The sequence below is a fragment of the Haemaphysalis longicornis genome, unplaced genomic scaffold, assembly GCF_048455015.1.
Source record: "Haemaphysalis longicornis isolate Haplotype H1 unplaced genomic scaffold, Haemaphysalis longicornis Haplotype H1 scaffold_7, whole genome shotgun sequence".
Classification (NCBI taxonomy): domain Eukaryota; kingdom Metazoa; phylum Arthropoda; class Arachnida; order Ixodida; family Ixodidae; genus Haemaphysalis; species Haemaphysalis longicornis.
Window position 1 is genome coordinate 150,385,269 of NW_027526422.1, and position 24,451 is coordinate 150,409,719.

The following is a 24,451-nucleotide window of genomic DNA, read 5'->3' on the forward strand; positions in this document are numbered from 1 at the left end:
CAGCCATCGTCCGTAAAACTCACCCGACGCTGCGCCGCTTGCTGACTGTGGCAAGGTGTCCAAGTACCTTGCTGGCGTCATGGACTGCGACTCTAAGCGCTGCCTCCGCAGCGAGGCCTCGTATGCGTACACCTTGCGATTTATCCTGCGAGCGGTGGCGTCAACGTGTGAAAGTCTGTAGCCGTGTCATCTGAAACCTGCGAACCTTTGAACTAAACTGCATTAGAAAAGAAGAGCCTGCATGTTTCTACAAACAACCACAGTGAATACATTGCGACAGATACCAGGCATTTAATTTTGGTGGATTCAAAACAGGCTCCCTGTTTCGTAATAATGCAAAACTTTTTCCTACAAAGGTACTTTTTATTAGTCTTGAGAGCTGCGCTGGGGTCTCCTTAATTCAACACTTTTGGGCGTGCTTAGGTTCGTACAGTCGCTTTCTGCGAGAGTTCGTTTTTCAGAAAAAAGAAATCATATAAGAATTCGGTCGGAGAGCGGAATTTTTGTCGTGTCACAGTAATAAACCGCAGCTAATAAAAACTTCCGTTTTTTTTAAGCCATGCTTTATATTCATGTTTTGGAGAGGGCGATTATGCGCCATAACCACTTAGTATTGTTCCTGCGTTGCTAAATATTCGCGTCGCGCGAAGAGACGATTACGAGTTCCGTGTTTTTCGAGTGAGCGCGATCTAACAGCAGGAGAGCAGTGTTTCTTACTCCTTGAATGGGCTGGGATATCTCGTGATCCAAGGGTGCCGTACGACGCGCGCCATGGATCCCCGTAGTGAGACCACGGGCTCCAACATGCCACGAATCAGGTTCTTAAGCTGGGAGCTCAGCTTCAGTGCCTGCGTAAGAGGCGTATGAGTCTTACTTTTTCCTTCAATCAATCTTATCACCCGTTAACCACCTGTACATTAAATAAATTCGCAACCCATGAGAACATTCGCTATGATGGTGCTCCAGACCTTTCAATGAGGGTGTACACTGCACAACTTCTATATTTCACCCTGTCATTCACTACCCAATAAATTCAAGCAATCAACTGTTAACTTCACCTGAGTCTGTTGTGGTGCAAATCACAAGCATAATGATGCATGGTACTGTAAAATTAGTATGGACACCTTGGCGCTTTATGATTAATCACTCTTAACCTCCGCAAATCAGTGCTCTGGGTGTTTTTTGCTGCGCTTAACAGTTGTATAGTCCAGCGTCACAAGCTCACACCTTCAGGTAATTTTTAATGCGCCATTTATTGCTCAATGCAACTAGAAATATAGCGGTCGCGAAATAAAAAATGAGAACTTGAAAAGTTGAAGAAAAAAGAATAATGCTTGCACTGAGCAGCATTATTTGTATTTTACTTCTGTGTCCTTGTATAGAGAACCTGAATAGTTGTTTGTGCTGTTACTATGGGAAGCTTTACTAAGAAAATTTTGTTTCGTACCACAGTGGTGACTTTAGGTTTAGTGGCGCAAGAATGAGAAAGGCATACAGGGCAATGGAAATGATGAATTAAATTACAAAGGGTTGTAATAAAGGCACTAGTTTAAAAATTTACCAAAAAAATCGGTGTATATGGCCATAGTAAGTAAAACATAGTGACTATGCTAAAAGAGTCAGTGTATAGGGCCATTTTACAACATAGTGAGTACAGGCACCTAAAGTGTAGAGCCTCAGGTTCCGCCATTGTTTTGCAAGTGATCATGAACACAGGTGAGGTTATTGACAGTGCGATATGTTTAAAAAAGTCGACATCTGCAAGGCAGCTAAAAACTTGACATTAAAAGTTTCCTTTCGATGTTGCACATCCTGTCTTTAATAGACATGAAGTACAGATAGTTCCCCCCCCACACACACATCGATGACAATGTGGCTTGTGTCAATCAACAGGTATAAATGCGTTATGTGTCTGCAGGCAATTCTAAGTCTGCGTGAGGCCACTTCTGTGGATCTCGCGTGTTTCTCACTACGAGGATTTTCAATTTTAGGTTAATACTTCTTTCTTTCTCCCACTGTTGTTGCCAGTGGCCTCGCAGCTTCCTGCTTACACAAGGTTTTAGGTCTTGATATGGAACCACCTTAGTGTCTAAGCTGTCACGAAGGGCAGCAGCTGCAGCACTTCGGTCAGTGGCCTCATTTCTAACAATGCCACAGTGGTACAGAACCCAGTACACTGTGACAGCAAGCTTGAGATTATAAGCCGAGCACAGAGCTCTTACAACACCATTAAATGTTGGGATTATACTAGCCTTTAGAGATAAACGCTTTGTAACAACACTCAGCAAGCCTGTGTATAGAACTGAGTTGTTTCTGATTGACAGAAAGTGCTGCGTAATAACAAAGTTAGGCACTTTTTGTTTTGTATGCCTCCGAAGTACATGTCCCACGGAGCAACGAACTCATGAATAGATGAGCAGTAAACATCAGGAAGAGGAAGTTAGACTGCCATAGAAAAAGGCGCTATGATTGGTCGACTTTCAAAAAGTTGATTGTTAGTGGTATTTCTAATAATGGCGGTCAAAGGGTGTACTTTCATAGATGTACTCTTTTCAGCATACATCAGAGCTGTGTAACTGCGATGGTATTCTAAACAACACTGATTGCGTTCGACGTGAAAGGATGGAATGGGGCTCGTTTGAAATGCACCTGTGGCCGAGCAAAGCCCCAGGTTCTATAGTGGGTGCTACATTTGTAGTGCAGTTTTGGTTGCAGACTGGTATACGACACATCTTTCGCCAATCCTTGACCCTACTAGGCTCTTTAGAAGTGCAAGGAGACACTTTGTGTCCTTCCCTGTGACATGATAGTATACCTTTAAAATGTTCATCGTTTCAGAGCATTTCATTGTTAGTAATTTATTGTGCGGTATATTTGTGAGTTTGTGGTCAAGTAAAATACCCAGAAACTCATACCGACACCCACAAGGTACAGACACGCACGTGTAAACTCAAAGGACAGCGCACACAAAGCGCGCCCCTAGATAGCACGACAGGGGACACACTGGAAGACAAGTCTAACACACTCGCACAACACTTCCAAGACGAGTGTAGTTTTACACACTACAAAAACACTTTCATGCAACACAAAACATTTGCAGAAAAGAAGCTTGTACGTGACAAGAACAAGTCAAAGTCTGCATACAACTCTGAATTTACACTTAATGAGCTGAAAATTGTTCTTGCCACTTGTAAGCCTTCCCCTCCAGCGTGCATACAACATTACATACATTATGATTTCACACCTACATGCACACACCCTTGAGACACTCCAACACCTATACAACCAAATATAGGTATCTGGGCACCTACAAAGTCCTTGGAGGGAGGCCATAGTTGTGGTTTTTCTGAAAGAAGGAAAGGACACTTCTCTCGCAAGCTACAACCCATTGCCCTGATAAGCTGCCTGTGCAAGCTTTTCGAGAAGATGATTGACTGGAGGCTCAAGTACTTTCTTGAATACAATGGTCTTCTCGAGCTGCCAGGCAGGCTTCCGGGTAGGGCGATCTACAAATATTCAACTTATTCCAATGTAATTTTACATTAAAGATGCCTTCATACACAAACAATACAGCATGTCCGTATTTTTTGACATCAAAAAAGCATGGCGTTACGGCATGGCGTTACGGAATTCTTGCAAACCTAAAATTCTATGGTGTAACAGATAACATGTTGAACACTCTTGATAGCTACTTGTCCAAACGAACATTTCGTGTCAGAGTCGGGTCGACACTGTCAAGAGCTCACATTCAAGAAAATGGCGTGCCTCAAGCCTTAGTTTTGAGCTGCAAGCTGTTTATCATGAAGATGAATTCGCTTCGGAAAGTATAGCCCCAACCGATCTCCTGTTTTATGTGAATGATGTACAATATCTCTTAAATTTTGTAACATATCCATATGTGAACGCCAAGTCCAGTTTGGGGCAAAGAAACTTTCTCGCTGGGCAGGAGAAAATGGTTTCAAACTTAGTCCTGAGAAAAGTACCTGTGTCGTATTCTCAAAGAGACACGAAATAAGGCCAGACCCTGGAATAAATGTCAATGGTGATCCAATTTTCGTTAAAAAGGAACACAAGTTTTTGGCTATTGTGATGGACGAAAAACTCATATTCATATATCACATAAAACAACTCAAACAAAAATGCCTAAAAACAACGAATATTCTGAAAGTCCTATCTCACCAATCATACGGTGCAGATAAACTCCTGCTCCGCCTTTATACCACTTCGTAGGGTCTTGTTTGTATTACGGAAGTGTTGTCTACGGGACGGCCACGAAAACAGGTAAAAATGCTAGCCCCAGTGCTGAAGTTTGGGCTCCGCCTTTCGTGTGGTGCTTTCCGTAGAAGCCCTGTCCAAAGCTTGTATGTGGACTGCGATAAATGGTGCCTGGAGTACCAGCGAGCTTCTGTTGATCTTTTATACGCTTGTAAAATCTCATCAATCGATAACCATCATTTTAACCGTGTTTTGTGGATACATCTACATCACAGCTGTTTTTAAATCGCCCACCCATTCTCACAAAGAGTGGGAAAGGAGGCGGCTCTACTTGATGTCTCCTTTTTAAACACGCTCAAATCATCTTGCAATGATTTTCTACAACCATGGCACCTTCGTACCGTGCCGTGTGACTCGTCTTTCGACCACCTCGACAAAAATAGTGTACCAAGAAATGCGATGCTGCAGCACTTGTTCTCACTTCAGGAGAAATACGAGTGCACAAAATTTTACAAGGACGCCTTCAAAACTGCCTAGGCCGTGTGATGTGCCGTGCACGGACAAAACTTTAGTGTTGCTGAGACCATGAATTGAAAGTGCAGCATTTTCACAGTAGAGGCATATGGAATTATTGCTCTGAATCACATTGTCGCATCTCATATTCCAAAATCTATCATTTACACTGATCCACTAAGCGTTGTTCAGGCGTCGTCATCCCTAAAGAAAGTCCAAAGATTACATCAGCAGTCTTGTTCTTAGGACTATTATGTTAGCATATGGCTCAAGCATTGAGGTGACTGTTGGGTGCCAGGCTACTCAGGGATCTCGGGAAACAAAATAGCAGATGAAATGGCTGCAGCTGCTGCACTCACCAACACAGTGCAGGTAACAACAGTACCCTACACCGACCTCAAGCCACGCACTAAACAACAACTACGTAAAACATGGCAAAACCATTGGAGTGACCAGAGAGACGACAAACTACATGTAATAAAGCCACACTTGGGACTATGCACAACTGACTCACACCACACACAAACGAGGTGACCTTAGTGATCTTACCAAGGTTACGGATAGGTCACACACATGTAACACACTCGAACCTGCTCACTGGATCGCCAAGACACATGTGCGGCGGGTGTGCAGAGGGCCTATCCGTAATCCACATGCTCATCTAATGCAAAGCACTTGACACAACAGGACGCAAACACTTCCCGCAACTATACAGACAGCACATCCCGCTACACTCGTCATACTTTTTAGTAAACGAGCCCATGTTTGCAATCAAACTCGTATTTGAGTTTCACTTATGTCAAATTTTTACATCTCATTTCTTATAATGCATCATGACAACGTGGCCCTTTACACCACTCATCTTCATCGATTTGTGTTTTATTTTATGTTTACTTATACTGTAACTTTATGTTTACATGTACTGTAATGGTTTTATTATTCTTGTCACTCAGATGGACTATCCCTTGGCGCTGTTTGCCCTAAGTCGGCCTTGCGCCCTACAAATCCAAGCATCATCATCATAATCAAAATACCCAGAAACTTCTGTTCATTTTTACTGGCATGGGGGCTAACCTTGTGCATAATACAGGGAAGGGGATGGAGACGACGCCACCGAGAAAATCCCACAACAGCAATTTTATCAGCACTATGGTAAACCCGTTCTGCTCACCCCATGCGTAACCAGCCTGTTGACACCTATTGCATTTGAGCTTCATATATAGATAAATTACAGGACTTAAAACTACCTTGAATGTCGTCAACGTAAGCGGAGTATGAGACAGTTAGGGGTAGAACATTTATTAGCGAACTTATTTTAACAAGAAAAAGTGCACAGCTCAGCATTCCCCCCTGGGGTAGGACCATTTCTTGAGCAAAGGTTCCAGACAGCACATTATCTATAAGAACACAAAATGTGCGATACGACAGATAGTCCTTAAAGGGGCCACGAGGACAAAATACAAGTTTGTTTTATTCGAACTATTTCGTGTTTTATAGTGTCTGCAGCGCTTGTTCAGGTGCAAACGAGGTTTTATTCAGCGAGAAATTAATCAATTTACGTAAAAATTCCGATTTTCTGGGTAAATCGTGCGTTTTTGTGGTCTGCAATGACATTACCGGGAACGACCGCTCTGCAGCCGATTGGAAAGCCTTGTTTACCGTTAGTGAACCTAGATGGCGCACCATACCGCGGCAAGCCGTTATCTTCCTCTTGTTTGTGTTTGACCGTATTTGAATCTGGCTTGTTTTTGTTCAGGGAGGAAATAATCGTTTCTTGAAACAGAGTGCTCGCTCGAGAAATATGTTCACGTCATACAGTCAAACCTCGATATATCGAACACAGGTATATCGAATTATTGCCTATATCGAACACTTTCTATATGACGCGGAAAACCACATGCATTTTTAATTTTTTATTTCAAACTGGGACGGAGATGAAATGCGTATATCGAACTCCGCCACCCCAGACTGCCCAGACCGCTCGCACTGTGTTGACAGGCGGCGAGCTATCCCGCAGTACCCTCGAGGATAGCGGTGGCGCGATGGGCGTTCCGGACTCATGCGCATCGGTTTCACCGAAGCAGAATTGATCGGTGCAAAAGAAGAATGCGGGCTTGAAGAAACCTGAGCCCAGCTGGAGCGCTTTGTTGGTACTGAGCCACGAAGCATGTGCATTGACGACTTTGTTGGCGGCGACGACAGCAACGGAACGACGGCGGAGTTGACGGATGTGGCGATCCTAGCGGAGGTTACTACTGAGCGCACAAACGAAGACGCTGTCGAGGTTGTACCCGCAAGCGCTGATAGTGCCCCGCTCCCGACTTCGACCGAGGCTTCAGCGGTTTTGGCCCTACTGCACCGCTACTGCAGCGCTACAGAAGCCACCCGCCTGTCACTTGTGGAACGTTTGGACTACGTTGAGGAAGTCGTGTATAGCACGCCAGGCTACCCTGATGCACTACTTTAAGCCAAAAGAATAAATACTTTCAAGCACCAATTGAGTATTTACTGCACAATTCGTTCATTTATTGATTTGTACCAGTTTATGACGCGTTTTTTAAGTGATTTTATATATCGAATTCTGGTTATATCGAACTATTTCTCGGGCACCGCACTGTTCGATATATCGAGGTTTCACTGTACACCGTTACTCGCGTCAATCGGAAAGTGTCGTCTAAAACTACTCCAACGCCCCGCAATCCTGTGCAGCTAAACGAAGCATAGTTCGCGCAGTACCAACAGTAGTACGCATCGGTACTTCTATGTTTAAGTCTGCTTTCGTAACTTCCACTGTAGGTCCCACCATTCTTACTACTTTAAGAAGAATGTGGCCATAATTTAAACGCAAATAGCCCGCTCGGCAAGCTTATGAGCTCTGCCTAATTTGCGTTTGCAATCGCAGAGCTGGCTGGTATGACATCATATATTCATAGGTTCTGTTGCGGAAAATCAGCGAGTGGTTCCCATGGCCGTTCCTTTTTTTCCCAATTATACAGCTTATTTGAGCGAAGTTTACGTTAAAAGTGGGGTAAGTGTGATTCTAACGAGGCAATTTTTTGAATGAACCAAACTTGTTTTTTGTCTTCATGGCTCCTTTAAAAGCATTGAACATACTGCTAGTAAAACCAAATAACTGTAAATGTAGCAATATACCGTATCGCCATATTCTATCATACGCCTTGTCCATGTCAAAGAACACAGAAAAGCAGTGTTGTTTGTAGACAAAGGCGTCGTTCACATAGAATTCCAAAACAACCAGACTATCCCTACTTTATCTTCCAGACCTATAACCTGTCTGATTTTTGTCTAAAAGACCAATAAACTCTAGAAAGTAAAAACATCGCTGATTTATAATTCTTTCGAGCAGCTTACATAAACAGCTCATCAAGGCGATTGGTCTGTAACTATAGAAGTGATACAGAAATATCTTCCTTCTTTTAGAACTATTACAACGATAGCCTCTATCCAACTTCTTGGAAAATGCCCTGTTTGCCATATTTTGTTAAACAGAGAGAGTATTGCATGTAGGGTGTCACTGTGTACGTTTCTGATTCTGCTAGCTGATAGCTGATTCTGCCAGCACCACGGGATGTCTTATCACATATTTATAGTGCGCTTATCAATTTAGGCATGGTAAATGGGACAGGAGGAGAGATTAGGAAATCCAGGTATCCGGAGCACGTTAGCACGCAGCTGTGAAAGTCTTGTGGCATGACCGAGTAACCTACCTCGCCGGCCCTTACGGGTTCCACGAGAGAAAGAAAAAAGCTTGCAGTGCTTCCCTACGTGCACCGAACGTCACACAGACTCAAGAATGTTGGAAAGCGATACGGGGTGGACGTTGTTCTTTCCAACCCTATCAAGCTAAGTGATGATGGTGATTGTTGGTTTTTTCGGTGCAAGGCCGGCTAGGGCAAAGGGCGACGAACAAAAGTGATTACCACAAAAAGATAGGTATTAGAACTTGTAAGACAAATGAATAGTAAAATCAAATAAACGCGATGCTGATGGCAGGTATATAGGAACAATTTTAATCATGCATATTAGGAAATTAGGTTTAAAACTTAACACCTAAAAAACACATGAAAACGCGTTTCACAGAAACCATAGAATCGCCACCCAAAAGCAACGATGGGTGTAGTGGAATGTCTTGTCTGTAGAGTTGTCTGAAGTGTTTGTGTCGTGTTGTGTCAAGTGCCCTGCACGCGATTAGAATGTGTACTACCGATAGGCCCTTCCCGCACTTGCTACACACGGGTCTTGGAGACACAGTGAGAAGGATCGAGTGTGTCGCATGCGTGTGGCCTTTCCGTAACTTGGCCAAGTTGACTTCCGTGTGTCTGTTGCGTGTGTCCATAGTTTATTATCCCAAGTGTGGTTTTATTAAGTGTAATTTGTTGCCTATCCCTATATTTCACTCTGCTTGCCATGTATTGCGACGGTGCTTTCTGATGTGTGGCTTGAGGTCAGTGTAGGATACTGTTGGTATGAGCAGTGTATGTGTTACAGCAGCAGCAGCCATATGACCCGCGGTCTCATCCGGCTATCCCGAGTGGCCAGGGACAAAACACACAGCTATTTCAAGATTGAAGGTGCAGGGATGATGGCCTTCAGGACGAGATTGATAAAATGGTTTTTGGATGACTTTGTGGATGCCAATGCTTGTACCACACTCAACGAGTCGGTATAAATTACAGACTTAGGGACATTATGTTCAATCAGATGACTTGCAACAATAAAAATGGCATACCCCTCTGTCGTAAAGATTCATAGTTCTACTTGCGGCAAAATTGAGACCGTGTGCAGCACAGGACACGGTGGAGGATGTTACAAAAACATCGCTGTAAAATTCTGCAGTTTTATTTATCCTGTAAAAACATGTTTTGCAGAACTGCGGTTCTTGGAACTCGATTTTTCTCACTTTTTACGAATGACAAGTCGCATAGCAAAGGGCGAAATTGCCATGGGGGTAAAAGCGTGCTACAGGATGTTTTATAGGTACCTAAAACGTCCATACACCTGCTCTTTGACTCTGATGGAGAAAGGTGCAGAAATGGTTGGCTGATTTAAAAAGGTCTGTGATGTGGATGTATCATTGAAAACAGGTTTAAAAGGATAGCTATACATTGATGAAATTTCAAAGGCCTATAAGAAGTCTACATAGGTTCGCTGCTGTGATAACCATCACACTCTGCGTTAAGACTCTGGACAGGGGTAGTACGGAATGCGCCACAAGAAAGGCGACGCCCCACGCGCAGCACTGGGTCGAGCATTTTGAGTGCTCTATTTGTTGCTGGCCCATAGACCACACTTCCATAGTCCAAACGAGATGCCACTAAACTGGTAAAAACACGCAGAAGGAGTTGCTTATCCGCCCCATAGGATTGGTGTGAGATGACCTCAAGACTTTTCATCGTTTTGAGCCATTTACGCTTGAGTTGTTTAATTTGCGGAATGAATGTGAGTTATTCATGTACGACTACACCTAAAAACGTGTTTCTTTTTTACGGAAATTGAGTAGCCATGGAGCTTAAGCTCAGGCTCCACTTTCATCCCGCGTATCTTTCTAAATACAACGCAAGTCATTTAACAGGATTAAGTTTAAACCCATTTTCGTCTGCAGTGAGCAAGTTTAACCCCAAGCTGGACCTGACGTTCACATATAGACATTTATTTATTTATTTCAGAGTCCCTTACAGGCCCAATGTGTAGGGCATTGAGTAAGGGGGGGGGGGCACAAGAAGAAAAATTGCACGCTTGTCTCGAATATACAGGAGTAATGCGTAAAAATTACTAATAACAATTTTCTAATTGGTGTAAATTACTAATGTTAAATGATTTAAAAGATATTTCAACCTAATCTACATACATCAGGCAGGACGTGCTGTGCGGCAACGCCTTTCGAAGACGGTTCATCTTAAGTATATTCGCGGTGCACCTGAAAACTCCACCTTGAGGCACGCTATTCTCCAGCACGTGTACGTTTCAAAGTCCTGAACCAACTCTTACACGAAATGGACAGTGTTCAGCATGTTTCCTGATATACGAATGAATTTGAGGTCTCTAAGGATGCCGTCGCGCCATGCGATATCGTATTCCTTTTCAATATCAAAAAATACCGTCATGCAATGTTTCCCAAGTACGTAGGCAGCTTTAATGTAGGACTCCCCTGCAACCAATTGATCATTGGTGGATCGCCCCGTCTTGAAGCCTACCTGGCAGCTCTCAATAATACCGTTGTATTCTAAATACACGAGTCTCTTATTTATCATCTTCTCGAGAAGCTTGCACGGGCAGATCGTGAGGGCGATAGGTTTATAGCTGGCGCTGGAGTATGGGTCCTTTCACTCCTTCAGGAAAGCCACTACAATCACATCCCTCCAAAACCTTGGAAGCTGCCCGGAATGCCTCATTATGTTGTATAGGTGTAGGAGTGTCTAAAGAGTGTCTGGCTGTAGTTGCTGTATTATGGTGTATTTCATCTTATCTTCGCCTGGAACTGAAGGTTTACATGTGGTCAGGGCAGTCCTGAACTCAGAGTGTGAAGTAAGGGTTCGAAGCTGTTTTTGATTTGCCTATATCATGTAAGAGCTTTTTTTGCAGTTGTTTTGTGTTGCACGCAAGTGTTTGTGTAGTGTGCTGAACTGGACACGTGTTGGAAGTGTTGTGCTAGTACGTTAGCCTACCTGTTTGTACTAAACAGGGCAGGCTGTCTATCTCACATGCTTTTAGTTTTCGTATACGTGTCCAGACTTTGTGTGTGTCGGTGTATGAGTTTATGGATGTGAAGAAGGCGCGCCAACTCTCGTTTTGCCTCACGGCGCACACGTCTTCCCATCGCCTTTGCCCTTTGGAACAAAAGCAGGTTATCCGACGTGGGGTGCCGGCGAAGGATACCCCACGCCTTGTTCTGGGCCTCTCGCGCCTGCCGGCAGTCCTCATTCCTTCACGCCATTCTCTGATTGCACAGGGTACCAGACGCTTGGAAAATGGACTTTATGGCGGCATAGAGTATGTGCGGCGATAAGAGTTGGGTTGCCTCTTCAACGCGTAGGTTTCTCTTAGAAGTGTAGTGTAGTTTAGATGTCTCTGTATATGTATTTCAGTTTGCTCTTGTGTAAGGTCCACTTATGTAAGGTCCACTTGTGTAAGGTCCACTTATATCCACTTACGCGCAGCCCAGGCGCCTGGGCTGCGAGTGAGAACCCGCCATTCTGTCTGGTGGCCCAGCACTGCAGATTCTACGCCGCAGCCGTCACCAATTCGTCACGGCGCGCACGGGAGACGGATTGTCTGGCCCACCGCAGACCACAGGGATAATCCCCCATTGAGAAAGCAGACGTCGCCGCCGGATTTCGGGAACCGTCTGCGCGACGTGCGGAGGTGGTGGGATTACCGCCGTCGGGACGAGCGCCGCGCGAGCCTCCATTTTTAACGCGCCCTGGTCAGCATGACGCACTGTCGCCGTCTTTCTCTTTCACCCCGCGGGGTCGCGCGCACCTGCTCGTCTGCGAGCGTGCCATTGACCCGAAGATGGCGGCGCCTCATTGAATATTCCATGGCGTGCTAAGTGACAGCTGTCTACGTGAATTTGGGCACTCCCATACGCGTGTACGGACGCTACAGGGGCGTTCCCGAGGGAGGGTGATCTAGAGGTTTTATAAGGCCGAACTTGGCCGTTGGAAATCGTTCTTGTCTGTGCGCTGAGCTGGGCAGCTCCCGGCGGGACAAGGAGTCTCGACCGTTACAGCTAGGTTGCGATTTGTGAGCCCCCTAGTCGAGGTTAAGATCGCGTCGGAGGTTTAGAGTGCAGCGCCATACCGGGCAACTAGACGGATCTTGCGGCGAGACAGAGTCTCGGCCGTCGTTTCTCGAGCGGTTTGTGTACGCTCCAAGAATAGGAGAGTTAGACGAAGTTGAGAAGCTCAAGTAATTTGTGCGCACTTGGAGCTAGCGTCTAGCTGCAGTTTGAAGTTTTTCTTTTTATTACTCATGTACCCAGTTATCCTACTGTAAATAGCTGCATATAAACTCTCCGTTTCACCTAATCTACCCCAACGCCTCCAGTTCGTCAATTCGACCGCCATCTCCAAGAACTTCAACACCATCGCCATGCCAGACTCCTGCCAAATCAACCGGAGCCCGGGCGATTGGGTTCCTGATCGACACCGGACTTCGGGGAAAGGATTTTTACTCTCTTGCATCATTGAACCTCTTCAACGAAGATCGACTGCTTGAGCATTTACCTATTTATGTTAGTGAGAAGGGGAAGTAGTTACCACCACATCGGCCTGTGCCCACTCCCTACTCAAGACAAGGAAAGAGAACTGCGCAACAAATAGCAAAGTCAACATATGAGTATGTGTTGTGTACTTTGTTATTGCATGTCGGCTGTTTCTTGTCGAAAAGGCATGCTCCAGCGGATATTAGAAACTTCTCTATCAGGCGACCTCCCCCATCCGTGCTAGAAGAGCCCCAAAGAGAACTGTGCGCATCAGGTCACCTGTGAGGGTATATAGTTCGGGCAGCAGGTCAACCAGCGGCTCGAAGTCGGAACTCGAAAGTGCAAAATGAGGAGAAGTGTAAATCGAGCATACCGTTATCGACCTAATATATATTATTGTGCGAATCGCTTTAGTGTCAAGAACAGTGTTTCAGTTATACAGTTACATGCTAATGATTTTCGGGAGACAATATCCACATTCCGGAAGAGTGTGTGCAGCCATCCCTGCCCTTTCTGAATACCATATACTGAAGGAACCCCCTCCGAGCAGGGGTACGCGAGCCGGAACCCGCCCGACGAAGTAACTCCGATCCGCATGAGAACAAATTACCGGGTTATTCCGGGAAAACCAAGATGGAAACGACAAAGACAGTCAAGTTGAAAGGCACTACAAAGAGAGCACAGCAAGCAAGCGCGTAAAGACAACATTGCGGCAGTTGAATCCCTGATTGTCTATAAAGTTACAGCATGGTGCTGTACACTCACGACGACGTATTCAGTGACTTGTGCCGACGTCGGGGGAAGAACGTCCGCGGCGGACGCTGGTTGCTGCTCGCTGTCCTGGCGTCATGGTTGTGCCTCGCCGCCACCCGCGGCCGCAGCTGTTTTCGCGTGTCTGGCAACATGCACCCTCTCTACCACAAAGGAAGGAGAAATGCCAGGGTAAAGGCACTGAAAAAAGCTTATGGTAAGGATAGCGGAACGAGGTACGTCGACGCCGCAAGATATTCAAGCGGAAACCATGCAGCACACGCGATAACCGTGACCGACAGCAAAGGAAAGGAACTAAGCTCGGCAACTATCCCGACTGAAAACATTGACTCCGCGGAAGAAGCAGCGATTGCTCTGGCTACTACGACGATCAAGCAAAGCCAAGCTCGGATGATCATAATCACAGATTCCCAAACAGCCTGCAGACATTTTCAGAAGGGTCTCATCGCCACAGTAGCGCTTAATATACTCCTGAAGCTAAAGGACCAAAAAGAAGAAGATGTACCGGACATATACATCGTGTGGACACCGGGGCACGAGTTTCTAGAGGGTAATATGGCGGCTGATGCCGCTGCCCGAGATCATTCCCGCCGGGCAACAACCGCTACCCTCACCCCCATCACTGAAGCTCAAGCCACTCCCCCACCGATGTTCCCACCTATTCCACGACGCACCAGGGACATATTAGAACATTACAGATTGAGCAGACGGAAATATCCACCTCCTCATCCACAACTCACCAAAGAAGAAGCAACGCAGTTAAGAAGACTCCAAACTAACTCTTTCCCGCACGCCTCACAGTTGCACATGATTCATCCCAGCCTGTACAGTTACGACTGCCAATAGGTGAGGGGTACTCAGCGATTATCGCAAAGGCTCATGGGTAAGTCGTCTGCTTCTGGCATTTCCGGTTCGGAGCACCCGAGGCCCCGAGCACCATACCGAGCAGTTGCGGCTTGTATCGGGCCGTCGCCGTCATAAACTGCGTGCGTCGTTTCAATCTCTTGCAATCAACGCTTCGAACAGTGAGCGAGGGATAAGTATATTCATCGGCGCATGACCGGAGACGGTAAGCACCTGCTGTTTTATCAGCAGATTACAGTAACTACTCGACGTGCACACTTTGGGCAAAGCTGGTGCCCAGCTTGCACGCTGCGCCTCTGGTTGCTCTTTTTATTTGGCGTTATGCATCTAGTTTATCTCGGACGCCGTGATTCGTGCGTGTTTTACGTGGCAGACAGCGAGGGTAGCGGCAACTGCTTTAAGCAATCTCTGCTTTCAATGCTTTGGTGATGCAGCTGCTGACAACGTGCATGATCAGTTCCATCCAGCTGTTACACAGACACTGTAGAGATAAGCAAATTATGCATAATGCACACTATCATAATGAGAAAAAAAACAATCATAACAATCTGATTATAAGGTTGAATGCGCCGACGCTACACAGGCGATGAGGCGTGCCGTAGTGGATTGCTCCGGATGAATTTTGACCGCCTGGGTTCTTTAACGTGCGCCGAAATCTCTAACACACGGGCGTTCTTGCTTTTCGCCTCCACCCGAAAAGCGACCGCCAAGAAAAATAATTTGCGGTATCAGTGTTTGTCAACCCGACGCCATGTTTGGCGATCGATCGCAAGCCCGTCATTTTACAACCACGGTTAAAACGAAGCCCAATGAACAGTTGTAACACACAGGGAAACAAGCCTTTATACACCTCTCGTGTTATTTTACTTGCTGTTTCCAGAGGCAATCGGCCCAATTTTTTTTTCCTGCTGCTGTGTGCGAGCTTGACGCTTGACTTAACGTGTGCTTGCACAAGTTAAACAGCCCCGTGTAATAAGCTTATTAACGACCATGTTTCACCTTGCTACCTCTAAGCAAAGCTACCTTTAAGCATAGTGTTGGTGGGAATTTTCAATAGCGGGGGAGGCAGCACTGCATGACACAACTTCAACACCAAGGTAGTGGTTGAACCTAAAATATGAAAGCTGATTGCTGTACTCTTCATCACCACATACATTGACCACTCTGCTATGGCTATGATAGACCGGAAATTCTCAACTATAAGGACGTGAAGTGTGCATGCCGCACAGGCCTATCCTTATTCGAAGTAACAACTGCCCACATTTGATGGTTCCAGGTGCAGCGCGATGTCTTACAACCTGGACAAACTGGAGCTGCTCGACTACGAGCAAGGAGAACACTTGTGGCCTGCGATTACGTATGCCTCGGTGACCAACTACTTCTTGCACAAACCGTGCCACGATGGGGAGGCTACAAAAGCCTACAAGTCTGCTGATGCATATCAGTACGTGAAGTCAGGTATGTGCCTACCCGCCGCTGAACAGTGTGCAGTAATGAGGTTTTCTTACTGTGCAAGAGTGCAAATCTTGATGCTGGCATTTTATTCCACATAAATTGGCTTTTTGACTCGTGACAACATTCTGAAGGAAATGCAAACATCTGCACGCACCCAAAATCTGTACACGGTTTCTCTTTCTCTTATGCAAACAAAATGTTTGTGCAGGCAAGGTGCACAACCTGCGGACGGCCAAACCACGGCCTGGCATGTGCATCCTGAATGGCTACGTTGGCCCTTCACAGAAGTCCGGCCCTGTGTATGAATGCTGGGTACTGGCAACCGAGGAAGGGGAAATTCAGGATGCAAGATGCACATGCATGGCAGGGTAAGCATCATTCGCAGTGTACAGTCGTGTGCAATTTGAAGGTAATCGCGCGAGCGTTGGTCGACCACGACGATAACGCCCCCGCGCAACTTGTTTTGCTACGCCTGGTTCCTTGTTGACGCATTCTTCTCTCCCTCGGGCACTGTTTATTCAAGCGGCCATCACTTCCACGGCAAAGTAAGTAATTGATTTGATTGATTGTGGGGTTTAACGCGCCGATGCAACGCAGGCGATGAGGCGCATTGTACTGGAGGGCTCTGGAGTAATTTTGACCACCTGGGGATCTTTAACGTGCGCTGAAATCTCGTACACACGGACGTTTTTGCTTTTTGCCTCCATCAGAAAAGCGGCCCCAGGAATCGAACCCCCGACCTCGTGCTCGGGCAACGCCTCAGCCACTGAGTCACCGTGGCCGCTGCGGCAAAATAAGTAACCCCTTCCACCTTTATCGCGCACGCAGCAACGACATCCCTGTTGTACCTTACAGCACTTTTCGAAAAGGTGGACCCAAGCACATTGTCAGGAAATAGTGGGCCTTTATAACAGTGGGTGCTATCGCTGCTCACGCTAACCAAGAAGAAAGCCCACACGCGATTCCAACCACACAAAATTGCCACAAAGCGGAAAAGGTGGTTCACTAGCCGCGGGAGTGATGACTGCTTGAAGGAACAGCAACCGAGGAGTGCATAAACAGGTCCAAGGTGCGCCGAGAACTGTAAGGCGGAGGCATTGTCTTTATCGGCCGAAGGTCGTGCAATAAACTTCAAACCGCACGCGACTGTATAGTGCAGCTCAACCATGAAGATGTGTCACTCTGCCCACTTGCACTGACTGGAGGGGCGGCTTCCCCTTCCAGTGTGCCTGCTGGAGCTGTGCTGAGGAAATGTGGCTATGGTTTTCTTGCTAGGTCGGTCGTCAGCCTGTGCAGAGTACTCATGCGATGAGGTTATGGAAACACAAAAGTTTAGGTGGGGCCAGGGTGGGCTAAAACAGTGCATTTATTTATTATCTCCAGAATGGTCATGGATAACGCAAGCGGAGATAACAGTACACATTAAGCTGACATGGAAATTCAGACAACCAGCATATGTGTAACAAAGAAAAGAAACAAATAAATGCGAGTGAGTGTATGAGTAAAAACACTATCTACAAATACTGCTGTCTCATGGCCAAAACATTGCAGGAGTGGGTACAGAAATTCAAAAGCGAACAGTGCACACAATTGTGTAACTAACACATCCTAAATTCATCAGTGCTTATTCTATTCAAAGCACAGTCAAGTTTGTTCCAGTTCCACCGTTCATGGGAAAAAAACTGAAAATCTAAGCGATAACTGAGGGGTACAATGTTTACAGCATCTGAGCTATGCAGTGTGTGCACTGGTGTGTCAGTAGAAGATAAAAGGGCTTGAAAGCAGGTCGTTTGTGTACAAGCTTGTGCAACAAGATAGCGCTCTCACGTACGGTGGTGTTCTAGTGAATCAAGAGACAACAATGAGCATGCGGCCATAAGGAAAAGTCTCTATCATAACGAATAAGTATGCACTGTGTACCCTTTTTTTGTACAGATGCTAATCTATTTCAATCTTGCTCAAGATGATGTGACCAAATTACTGAGACGTACTCAAGCATCGGTCTCACTGAAGTCTTGTATGCAGATTGCTTGCAGTCTTTTGGCAAATTTACTATATGCTGTCCAAGTTTACATGAGTTAGGGTTATAACCGAAACTGAGAAACTTCTTATTCAAGAAAGTCATAGCTACGGTGTCATTGTAAGGTATGGATATTTGCCATGTGTCACTCCCATTGCAAAATAGCAAGAATACATATGTAACTGCTGACTGGTCTGGGAAGTAGAAACAGTTGTAGAACACAACATCATCCGCATACCAATGTATGTTTACAAGTGTTCCAGAGAAGGCTTCACCATCATAATATAATAACTAAGAGAGGCCTGGGCATATATCTTTGTGGTCCACGAGACACTGTTTCAATGCTGGACGACTGCAGATGGTTGCAAATAATCCGCAGTTCAATCAAGTTTTTGAGTCGTTTAAAAAGGCACTCAGATGCCACAGACAAAATCAACACAGAAAATCTCAAAGGCTCAATTCGGACTCCTTCGAAAACACAGGATCAAACTGTCCTCCCCTGCATGTGGTAGATTGCTAACTCTGAACAACCACAAAAGAAATCATGAGCCATTGACGAGTGACCTGCCGGAGCTGAGGCGACAGGAAATTTTGAGCAAAGGTACGAGTTCTCAACAAAAGTTGGGCTGCGGCTAGCCATTCCTGGACATAATTCAATCTGGGTAGATGGTCTGGAATCAGGGTAGACGTATCCGTTCATGGTAGAAACTTTGGGGCACACCTATCGGCAGATTCTTTACTTGTCTCCCTCCTTCCCCATTATTACGACAACAGAAGCGTGCCTTTCTGTTTTTCTGTTCCATGTTCAGCCAGAAAAGAAAGTAGCTGCCCCAGCAGATGTCTTTTTCAGTGGCTCACGGACAAAACTAATTTCCTTTTGTATACGAAAAGATCAATGACTACCAACGAAGTCTGCCATTGTAGGCACGCGGCCTGTACCCAAATGGTCTGAGTTATCCCAACCAAAGCCACCTCAGAAGGTCCTTGCTCACTTGTGAAGAGACTGTTATAGTAGATAGTAATTTTTAGCCTTTTGATAAAACATTGGGAGTACAATCAAAGTGCAATAAAAAAGCTGAAAAAATCTTGTACCTAATGAACATACATATGTAGTGGCATAACAATATGAATACAAAACATTACTGCAAGAGGCTTCAATGCGCTTTGACCTCAGCCAGCAAAAAAAGGGGGGATAACATTCTGGAATAAAAAATAATGTACATGAAGGATCGGTTTAAGGACATCAGAAACCTATAACAAAAAATCAAACTTAAGTGGTTTAGGAATGAAATTCTCACTGATGTGCAGTTGTGCACTTCACAAAACAGCCCAATTGATATTACCGGACCTGAGTAAGAAAATGGTGTAACATTACGACTAATGTTCACATTCCTATGCTCAGATGGGGCATGTTTCTGACAGTAGCACTAAACCATGGGAACAACTTTGCTCAGAAAGGTTTTCTTGCTTTCCAGGCTGGGACGTGCGTGCAGTCATGCCGCAGCTGTCTGCTTCGTAGTAGACTTTTGGATGCAAGTTTCCACGACTGATCCGAGGCCGGCTCCAACGGAGGTGCCATGCGAGTGGATCAAGCTCGTCTGAAAAAGGTAAAGGAACATTGCATCGAGCATTATGAACCAGCTCTAACAGCTAGTAGCATGGCAGTACCACTAATTGTGCTGCTAGAATGGCTGCCTCAGTCTGTTTGGAAGTCCGTGCAGCTTCATAGAACGAGTGTTGGAATCTTTCCAGGTTGACCTTGTGGAATCCAAGGACTTCTCCTACACCCGGCACAAATGTGACCCAAAACCAACAGTGCCAAGAAAGCGGAGTTCGAAGAAATAAGAGCTCTGCCTGATACGGCTGGCTTTTTGAAGAGAGTGCAGGAGGTGAATGCTTTATCTTTTTGCTATAATCGTTCCCGAGAAAGACTCAGTGGGAAGTAAAACTTGATTTGTAGACACCCTGCACAGGAGAAAGCACTTTCCCTTGTACTTTTTGTGAGGAATATTTATTAGCAATATTTCTTTACTGCACTTGCCTCGATAGTATGGAAACAGTTTGTAAGGGTTATTTCTGTTATAAAGCGCGAGACACATGGACTATTGGTGCATGCAAATCGCATGCGACTGATCGTTACGACTGTCGCCACGACTAGTCGTACGCTTGAATTTGAGACAAATGGCCCGATGTGTGCATGCGATGCATTGTCGGCGTTGCTCCGCCCACAGTTTTTTGCTCCATGGTCAACTACGACGATCGCTGAGCTCAATTTGTAGATTCCCCGCGTCATTCGAAGAAATGGATAAAACAGGCAATCGTGAGGCGTTTTCTGCCTTCGAAAACAGTCCCCGCACACGCCGGCCACGCCTGCCAGCCTGAAATTCCCACCACCCGAGCCGACGCGAGCCACGCAAGCCGGTTGTGGGCTCAGCGGGCTCTCATTAGCTGTGGCCTCAGGATGACCGCAACGATGGCACGATTGCATCTGGCTTGCCAGTTACATGTCGTGAGCTTCCTCCGACCAGCGATCGACGCCAAAACCGGTCCGAACGATCAATCGTAACGATGCATCTGAATCGCGTGCAGCAGTTGCCCATGTGTCTGTGTGTCTCGCGCCTAAAGGTAAATGAGGTGCATGAGATTTCAGAATTTGGTGCTGATTCATTCAGTCTTTTTACGTTAACGTCAGAGCAAAATCCCTGTTAACTTTTTCTGTGCATTTTCCAGGTTGATCCTAATGCGAGGGTTTTTACCCTGAGCACGTGCGGCCCACAGGCAAACAAACCAGCCAGCCCAGCTCCAGTGGACGCCACCCCCACACAAGATACACCAGACTGGCTAGATGTTTCGCTCGGTGCACCCCTGGCCTCGTTCACCGCTACTTACCTAGCTAAGAAAGGTTTTCAGAATGAAAACATTTGTGAGCTCGCCGAGTTAGTAATAGAAAAGGTGCGCATTACTGACCAGGAGTCGAGGGCCATAGAGGTGGCTACAAGAGATCAGGCGGGAAGCCCCCTCTGGTTTCTACACAGGAAGGGTAGGGTGACTGCGTCCCTGTTTAAGGATGTGTGCCGCTCGAAGAGGGTACGCTGCAGTACCCTCATCAACAAAATTTTCACCCACCGCCAACTGAACGTGCCAGCCATTAAGTATGGCATCGACAATGAAGGTGTGGCGAAGGAGAGGCTGTTGGCATTCCTTCAGGGCCATCATAACAACGCGCGGATTGAACCATGTGGGCTCATGATCAATCCTAAGTACAGTCTTTGTCAAAATTTTGTGGGCCACGGAAACCGTGGCAGGAGCAGGCGGGCAGCCGAGCAGGGGCGCTGCGCTTGCCGCTGTTGGCTGGTTGCGCGGCTAAAGAGAGGGAGGGGAACTTTCGCACTTCCCTTCGTAGTATGGCTGGCGCGATAAGTGCAGCGGGGCCGGCTTCTCAGAGCAGGCGCACTTCGCTTCCGCGCACGTACTTTGCGCAGCACTTGTCGCGCCGGACACACTACAAAAGCAAGAGCAAAAGTTCCCCTCGCTCTCTTTAGCCGCGCAACCAGCCGACAGTGGCAAGCGCAGCGCCTCTGCACGTCCGCACACCTGCTCCGGCCACGGTCACCGTGGCCCACAAAATTTTGACAAAGACTGTACCCCCTTACTCGGCTGTAGTCCCGACGCCAGTGTGACTGCCACGAGCCCGCACTTGTGGAAATTAAGTGCCCCTACAGACTGCGGGACTGTAATCCCCAGGAGCTCATGGCTGAAGGGGTTTTGCCTAGCAGCCACGGGTGGCCTAAAAGAAAGCCACGCGTACTACTATCAGGTCCAGGCACAACTGCACCTCAACATCTTTAACATAACAAGGTGCTATTTTTATGTCCACGTCGATCAGGGTGGTCGCATGCTCGTTATTGAAAAAGACGATGACTTCATGCAAGACAACAGCTCAAATGTACAGATGTTCTTGAGGGACATTGTGATGCCCAGGATCATTCTTGGAAACACAGTTTGAGCCATTTCTGCTTGTTGAATGACCCATTCATGTATGTGTATAGTTTTTGATTCTGTACAAATATTCCTTTTGCATGTTGAGTGTAATACTTATGTGTGTATATAGTTTTTTTTACATTTCCATTCTGCGCAAATATGCTTTCGTTTGAGTGTACTGTTTATGTATGTATATAGTTTTTTTTCATACTGTGCAAATATTCTTTCCTGCATGTGAACATTACCTGTGTATAAATATATCTAGCACCACTTGTAGAGCAGGAGTGCCTGTGCCGCAGACCAGACTAAGAAACTTTTTTTATTTTGGGTTTGGCGTGTTGAAGTTGTCTGAGCCATGGAGCCTGCCATAGTTTTGGACTCCAGGTTAATTTTTGACCACCTGGGAATCGTTAACGTGCACTAAAATCTTGAAACACTGGCATTTTCTTACTTTACCTCTACCTGATGGCTGAGGCTGGTATTGCACCTGTACCTCAGGCTCTGTAGCACAGCACCTTAGCCATTAAGCCAGCACGGCCGGCCTGAGAAAAAACGTTTATTGACCAGCGTTTTCTTTTTTTTTACTATTTATAACAAGCTAAGCTCTTTTTTTTGCTCTGTCCTCATAACAATGATGCGAACTTTACTGCAAACTTTAAACAAAGTCTAGATATTAAGAAAAGCAGATGAAGCACTGGCAACTCTCCAGCCACTTTCCAGCGGTTTCTTTATCGTCACAGGTGATGATGGTGAAGACTTATTGCGCAGAGCGGAAAGTTTTATGACTGCTTGGCAGTGGGGAGTTGGTATGAATGGCCACCGTTAACAAAAGAAACTGTGTGATTACAGTTGGGCCTCTACCTCCGTATAGTGCACCACATTGAAAGATAGTTTCACTGCTGCCGTCATGCGGCGCACAATTTGAGTTTTTCAATTTTCAAATACCTTGTTTTTTTTCGGTTAAAGCAACGTATCTTGTGACTGGAATGGAGCTAAATGGGTCACCAAACGCTACACATCTGCAGTAAATCATTTTCTCTATTTTAAACTTTGTTGCTAGCCTGTTAAAGTGCGTAGCAGCAACAAATGTGAATACCTGAAGAACTCATGTTCAAGGCACTGAATAAAGGTTGTTATAGAAAGATAGCATCCCTGTTCATTATTTCCTGCCATCAGCACCAATGCCCATAAACTAAGATTTATTCTCTGGTTTTCCTTTCTACCTTCTAATAAGAAAAGCAATCGTCATATTCCCAGCTGTTGTTTTAACTTTTATCACCTGCATGAGAAAGATTACTACACGTCAGGTCGGGACATGCCTTTTGTTAATGCAGTTGCTGGCAGTTTCCCCATGGTCTGCGCGCTGCACTGGACATTATGTACCGCATCATTGCTGCGGCGCCTCGAAGTAGCCAAAAGAAAGATGAACTGATTGCTCAGCACAAGTTGCATGGCAGAACACAAACAGAAGAGCCCATCCACGTGAGTTGTTGTTCTTGAGCAAGCCTCATCACAACCACATTGGGGTAATTTGGAAGTAGTGGGAAATCTATTTGCCTTTATCAACGTTGATACCCAACCAACTAAGCAGGCTTACCCGTTGAAGGTGTTCACATTAACTCTTGCATGCAGATCTTCATTATTGATTTGCTCACCTCGTCTAGACAGAGGTGCAGAAAGGTTGGCCAACCCAGCCACAACAGCAATGACCTCGTCGTACACATCGACCACTGTAGTCTGCACGGTGTCCGTCATAATGCGCCACTTCTTCAAGTGCCCAATGGCCCTTTCCACGATAATACGAGATGAGGATATCCTCCTTGATGCCGTCACTTCCTGTCCAGGCAGTTGTAGTCGGTTCTTGGTGAAGCTAGGCGTAATAAGCTGGCAGTTCCGCTCGAGGAATTCTTCAAAGAGCAGAAAACCCCTGTCGGCCAGGACTTGGTCACCCGCTTCAAGGAGGTCCATAAATCCTGTTCAAAAAAAAGGTAGAAGAGGGAGGGCAATAAATATGTGAAATCACTAGGTTGCTAAGCTTAGCAATGCCAAACCATTTTTTTTAAAAGTGACCACCTAAGCAGGAACCCTACTTGACTTCATTGCAACTCGGGGATGTAAAATGTGGATGACACACTGACATGAAGTGAATGCCCTGTCAAAACAGCCTTATTTCCATCATGCTCCTGACTTTTATGAGGAAACTGAAGAGGTGTACAATCCAGTTTGGCAATGTAAAAAGACTTTTCTATACCCATAACGACGCCGATTTTATTGCACGCTTCAAACAAATAATTGACATTTAACAAAACGTATCAACCAGTGGCAACTCCGCAGCTATTTTCTAGCAACTTCTCTATGATGTCGCAGAATCTTGCTTTTATGACTGGCGGTCACCAAGCCAAGCCACT

At 45.9% G+C, this 24,451-nt stretch overlaps 1 protein-coding gene across 1 annotated transcript in view; it reads right to left on the reverse strand.

Annotated features, from left to right (window-relative positions):
* Positions 1-24,451, reverse strand: part of LOC144146604 (testis-specific serine/threonine-protein kinase 6-like) — a 62,876-nt gene that overhangs the window by 12,639 nt on the left and 25,786 nt on the right. The window contains exons 6-7 of the mRNA XM_077678541.1: positions 718-848; positions 24-145 (exon numbers count right to left, since the gene is read on the reverse strand). Of these exons, the coding sequence (XP_077534667.1) occupies positions 24-145; positions 718-848 (253 nt within the window). The remainder of the gene's footprint in view (positions 1-23; positions 146-717; positions 849-24,451) is intronic.